Source organism: Triticum dicoccoides, chromosome 3B (genome assembly GCF_002162155.2).
Source record: "Triticum dicoccoides isolate Atlit2015 ecotype Zavitan chromosome 3B, WEW_v2.0, whole genome shotgun sequence".
Classification (NCBI taxonomy): Eukaryota; Viridiplantae; Streptophyta; class Magnoliopsida; order Poales; family Poaceae; genus Triticum; species Triticum dicoccoides.
The window spans coordinates 183443593-183449413 of NC_041385.1; the positions used below are offsets into that span (position 1 = coordinate 183443593).

Here is a 5821-nt window from a genome sequence, read left to right on the forward strand (position 1 = left end):
GCAATTCATCCATTTGAAACATGTTCTTTTTCTTCTTATTTTTTTGCGATGGAAATATTTTTTTTTCTTGCCTGTCTCTCTGCTACAAATTATGGAATTCAGGTGTTATTTTTAACCTAGCTTGTTGCAAACCATGCATTCAACACGTGGCACGACCATGGCCTACAACCACACCGAATTGGACATTCATGTGTGGCAAAAAAAATGATACTAACCAAAAATTAGCGTCGAACTTATGTCCAATCGATGAGTATCTTTGATGTCACAGCCAGACAGTAATGGTGAAAGAAATTTTGCGCGGTCGACACGTGGATTTAGCTGGCTAACCGTACACGTGTGCCGATCACATGGTCGGGGAAGGAACCGCGCGATCTCGTCTACGGCTGAAGCATGTCGATTCTGTTGACGGATATATACCGCAGAAAGCCATGGGAAAGAATTGGCCACGCAGGGACAGAACGGTATGGATTGGATGTGGGTTACCGATTAATCAACATCTGAATGCGACATGAGTTTCAAGAAGAAATAAACTGAATGTGACATGGCGAGTGCTGCATTCTCTGAATCAAGTTTCAGCCAACCAAATATGGCACCTGACGTTTGTGGCAAGAGACTAAACTAGGCTCAGTGTCCTGGAAGGTTCTCACCATCGTCCATTTGTCAGCTAAAAATGAAAAAAAGGATGGGACACCTATTGCCAGGATTCAGAAAGAAAGGAAAGTAGCACCTGAATGCATATGTACATCATGCGTGTGGTTCTGTCTCTGATTGTGGAGAAGTGAGAATTCTTCAAGTAAAAACACAATGTATGTAAATGAAAAACAAAGGAAGAAGCAAAAGGAGGTTGGCATCAGTTGCATCCAGATCACGCAAGATGTGGAGCAACGACGGCCAAACCACCCCAAAAACATATGCCTCATCACATGCATTGTTGCACCCTCAACCCAGCAAACTGGTCGATTACGGAAAACCTAACGTCTTGGCTCGGAGACATCAACCGTGATGGCCACATGCGCGGCCCAAGCTAAGTGGTCACCAGCCCAACACCTCACCCACCCCACTCCTTGTTAAACAAGCCAATCATGGATATGACATTCAATTACTACTATTCACATAATGCAATGCACCAGCAAGCAGTTCCCATCACGAAAGACACATGTAATTGTTGCACAGAAAGATGGAAGGCTGGGATGGAAGGCTAGGATGTGTGGATGGATTCATTCAGAGCAGGCCGGTGAGGCTCCCCCTGCCTACAAATAGCACCAGAAACCACAGCCATCCAACACAACGTACCTGGCTTATTATTAGGCGGCCTGTTCCAGCTCCAGAGAGGGAAAGGCGAGCTCCTGGCCTCATGTCGCGAGGAAAGCTCTAGCCACCGCAGACTATTCTTCTCTCCCACCATCCTCTCCTTCATCCTTGGAGGATTCTGAGAAAACAGACCAGTCGTGTATTAGTTTTCCCCCCAATCACAGCGCGCTCTCGCCCTTCACCTCTCCTCCCTCTCGGGGAGGGAGGGACACAGAGGCACGAAGTGGCGCAGAGTAGACGCTTGTGACAACCCAATTTACCTCCACCAGCTTGCTGCTGCTCTTGTGCACAAGGATCCGATAGGATGGAGAGGAAGTCCACCATTCTCATGAACCGGTACGAGCTTGGTCGTATGCTCGGGCAAGGCACCTTCGCCAAGGTGTACCATGCGCGGAGCCTTGCGACCAACCAGAGCGTCGCCATCAAGGTCATTGACAAGGAGAAGGTGTTGCGTGTCGGCATGATTGACCAGATCAAGCGGGAGATCTCCATCATGCGCCTGGTTCGTCATCCAAACATCGTCCAGCTGCATGAGGTCATGGCCAGCAAGAGCAAGATATACTTTGCCATGGAGTATGTCCGGGGCGGCGAGCTCTTTGCCAGGGTGGCCAAGGGCCGGCTCAAGGAAGATGCTGCAAGGAAGTACTTTCAACAGTTGATAGGGGCTGTGGACTTCTGCCACAGCCGTGATGTCTATCACCGGGACCTCAAGCCGGAGAACCTCCTCGTGGATGAGCACGGAAACCTCAAGGTGTCCGACTTCGGGTTGAGTGCCCTCAAGGAGTGTCAGAAGCAAGATGGGCTGCTGCACACAACGTGCGGCACACCTGCATATGTTGCGCCAGAGATAATCAACAAGAAGGGCTATGATGGAGAAAAGGCAGACATATGGTCTTGCGGTGTCATACTTTTTGTTCTGCTTGCTGGCTACCTCCCATTCCAAGACTCAAATTTGATGGAGATGTACCGGAAGATCAGCAAAGGTGATGTCAGGTATCCACAGTGGTTCAGTTCTGATGCCCGGAAGATTCTATCCAGGCTGCTCGACCTAAATCCAAACACAAGGATCACCATGGACAAGCTCATTGAGCACCCGTGGTTCAAGAAAGGGTACAAACCAGCAGTGACTCTGGCAACGCCACGTGCCTCAAAGGATCTTAATGATGTCCAGGCTGCTTTCAGCACGGACCGCAAGGATGGTGAAGGCAACAGGGCACAACAACCAAATAGCCCATTGAAGCCAGCGAGCTTGAATGCGTTTGACATAATCTCCCTCTCCAAAGGTTTTGATCTCTCTGGCCTATTTGAGAAGGACCAAGAGCAGAAGTCGAACTCGCGGTTCATGACCCAAAAACCCGCATCAGCAATAGTGTCAAAGCTGGAGCAGATAGCTGAGACAGAGTCCTTCAAGGTGAAGAAGCAGGACGGACTGGTGACGCTGCAGGGATCCAAAGAAGGGAGGAAGGGGCAGCTTGCGATTGATGCGGAGATCTTTGAAGTGACTCCATCCTTCTATGTTGTTGAGGTGAAGAAGTCGGCAGGAGACACATTGGAGTACGAACGGTTCTGCAAAAAGGGCCTACGGCCTTCTCTCAAGGACATCTGCTGGAACGGTCCGTCAGAGGAAAAGCTTCCATCAGTATCGGAGTCAGTACCTCCAACTCCGTCCTCCAAGTCGACCAAAAGAAATGGCATTTAAGTGTGATATCTTCTGAGATGCAATTACAATCTATTCTCCTCTCTCTTTCTTCCCTCCTCAAAGAGCTGAGACTTTGCTCACTTGAGCATCAAGCTTTAGGGCTCTTTGTTAATCTTTTTTACAGTTTCCAATTTGTGGTAGCAATTGTAGTATATGGTTCTCCTGTTCTGTTCACCAATAGAAGCACAAAAGGTGACAGTAACACTCTTACAGTGTTGCTTTGGGACAAGCATACCATCACCTGCAAAAAAGATCTTGTAAGAGCCAAAGCTATTATAGGATGATTAGAACTTCATAAATCACCATGGCAGATAGCATAGAACAGATTCCTCATATTCCTGGTATGTTGTCTTGCGACTTGAGTATATCCTACTTGTTATGAAGTTCTAAGTAAAATACAGATGCATTAAACAAGTAGCACGGATTTGATGGAGTGCAGAAATAAAATTCTGAAGTTTCCAACAATTATTTATTTACGTGTTATACCGAAATATACTAAAGCAGAAATAAATCACGGGACCAATATTATATATAACCTGTTAACCACCAGAGTTGCTCATACAAAATAATCAACCTCTTCACTTGGTGATGTCACAAATGCATGCATCTACCAGAAACGAATGATTCTGGTCAAGCAACTTAGGATAAGAAATCTTCAGCAGAAACAAGCCACAATCAACTTACATATATATCAAAATCATGTGAAATATACAAAGTGACATCAGCAGAAGTCAAAGAAGCAGAGAGCTTTATCTTTGTTGTCCATACATGGAAAATATGAAATCACGGTCTTATGATGGCATTATTGACTTATTGTTCTAATTGAGTAAACATTATCAAACCAGTTGACATAAAAAAAAAACTTCAAATGAAATTTGAACAACATAGTTGATGACCTTTCACCCACCCAAACTTCTTGATATAACTTTATTTGCGACAGATCCAAACCAGGAAAGAACCTTGAATCAAACTTGACAGAGGCGGATTGTATTGGAGAAGTCCACAGGGTAAATCAAGAATTAGATGGTTTATAAAGAGCCCTTTTGCGAACCTGAAGACATAATACTCTTATGTATTTGAAAACTGCCAACATATCACCTACTCAAGCAGTTACACTAACAATTATTCATAGCCATTAAAAAAAATCTCCATGTTACCATCAAATCTGCCGTGGTCACTGAAATCACATAGAAAGCAAGAACAATACCATGGCTTCTGGAATGCTATAGCACAGATGTTATCAAGGAAGTGGATAATGTCCATACTAAAATCAAGAGTGTCCCAAGACCTGGTCTAGAAGGAAACCTACATGGTAAACACACAAACATTTAGCTGTCTAGTTGCTATAAAGAAGAGTTTTTCCATCGACTTTAAATTCACCCTAGTTGCTGCAAGAATCTGATAGAGCAACAACAAGAACCTAAGGATCCTAAAAATCCCTTGCAGCATGAAATAAATGTAGTTTTCTCCATTGTAAGATCAATTCACAGAACCCTTAACTGCAAATCAAGAATCCCTAATTGCATATGCTTATAGTACTTGGCAAAAGTTGATCCTAAGCATCACATAGACAGAAAAAAAGCCCCAGAGTGTTTATATGTTACTTCAATCTGTGCATACTGTTGAAGTAAAAGAGAAAAACGTTTATAACTAGGAGAATGCTGCAACTCTGGTTTTACCAGTAAACTACCTATGGTTTGATGAGCGGTTCTGCCAAATTACCACATGAACATCGGACAAAACAACATTGAAAGCTTTTCTGATAGAACTAATAACATTTAAATCATCGCAATCTCACGACTCTATAGCGAACAAAAGTGTAATATTATTATTCATCAGGACACAGCTGAGCAGGTGGATTCAAGCTCGCATCATTCACAATTTCACATTGTAAAAAAAAGGATGGTCATCGATTCATGTCATCACAACACATTATACAAACAGAATAAGTGGTACTATTTTTTCCCCTTTCGCGAGTGGCAAGCAACATCGCGAGAACCCTAACCAGCAAAGACGGCCCCTCCTCCGAGGTCAGGGCTTTGCGGCGGCGACGGCGCTCGCGGGAGACGCGTCGGCTGCTACCAACACGGCGGAGTCGGAAGTGGCTGCGGCCGCTGCTGCCTCAGCCGCGGCGGACGCCTCCTCCTGCTTGCGCTCGTGGTCGAGATACATGTTGATGGCCTTGGTGCAGATCACTGCGGTGACAGAGGCGTTAGGCCCCGCTGGCTAAAGCATATGAGTACAGGAATGTAAAGCAGAGAGAGCAGGATGCGCACCCCCGGCGCCGATGAAGGAGAAGAAGCGGAGAACCGTGGTGGAGGCTTCGCCGGCGGCGGACATGGCGGTGGGGGGAACTGCTTTGGACTGGGCTATGATTTCCGGGCTTATTTTCTTGGTTTCCTTTTCGGGCTATGTTGTTGTTTCTGTGCGAAATACAGACATGGGCCATGACATGTATAGTCAGCATTTCGCTTCAACAACTTCTAAATGAGCTGGCAACTAGCACACGGCCCATTAACAGATACTCCTACATTATTATATGTTGAAATTATGTTTTTCATTTAACATGCTCTAGAAACCATGTTAAGATATAAAGAAAAAAATCATACATTGCAAAAAAAATGGAAAAAGTTTCATGGACTAGGATGTAATAAATGTTCACATATTTGAGATGAAGTTTTATCTCATGTATTTAAAAATGTTCTTGTATACAATAAAATATTCATGTATTTGAAAAAGGCCCATTTGTTGAAAAGAGTTATTTGTGCATGTATGAATATATGTTAATATTATTTTAAGAAGATCATGTAT

At 44.4% G+C, this 5821-nt stretch overlaps 2 protein-coding genes across 2 annotated transcripts; one reads left to right on the forward strand and one right to left on the reverse strand.

The window, feature by feature from the left end:
- Positions 1 to 1296: 1296 nt before the first annotated feature.
- On the forward strand, positions 1297 to 3424 carry LOC119275455 (CBL-interacting protein kinase 5). Its single transcript, XM_037556305.1, has one exon. The coding sequence runs from the start codon at positions 1616 to 1618 to the stop codon at positions 3008 to 3010; it is 1395 nt and encodes a 464-aa protein (XP_037412202.1). The 5' UTR covers positions 1297 to 1615; the 3' UTR covers positions 3011 to 3424.
- Positions 3425 to 4815: 1391 nt separating this feature from the next.
- Positions 4816 to 5412, reverse strand: LOC119275456. The gene is made up of 2 exons (XM_037556306.1): positions 5287 to 5412; positions 4816 to 5205 (listed from the first exon to the last, which is right to left on the reverse strand). The coding sequence occupies exons 1-2, from the start codon at positions 5348 to 5350 to the stop codon at positions 5042 to 5044; spliced, it is 228 nt and encodes a 75-aa protein (XP_037412203.1). The 5' UTR covers positions 5351 to 5412; the 3' UTR covers positions 4816 to 5041.
- Positions 5413 to 5821: the final 409 nt, after the last annotated feature.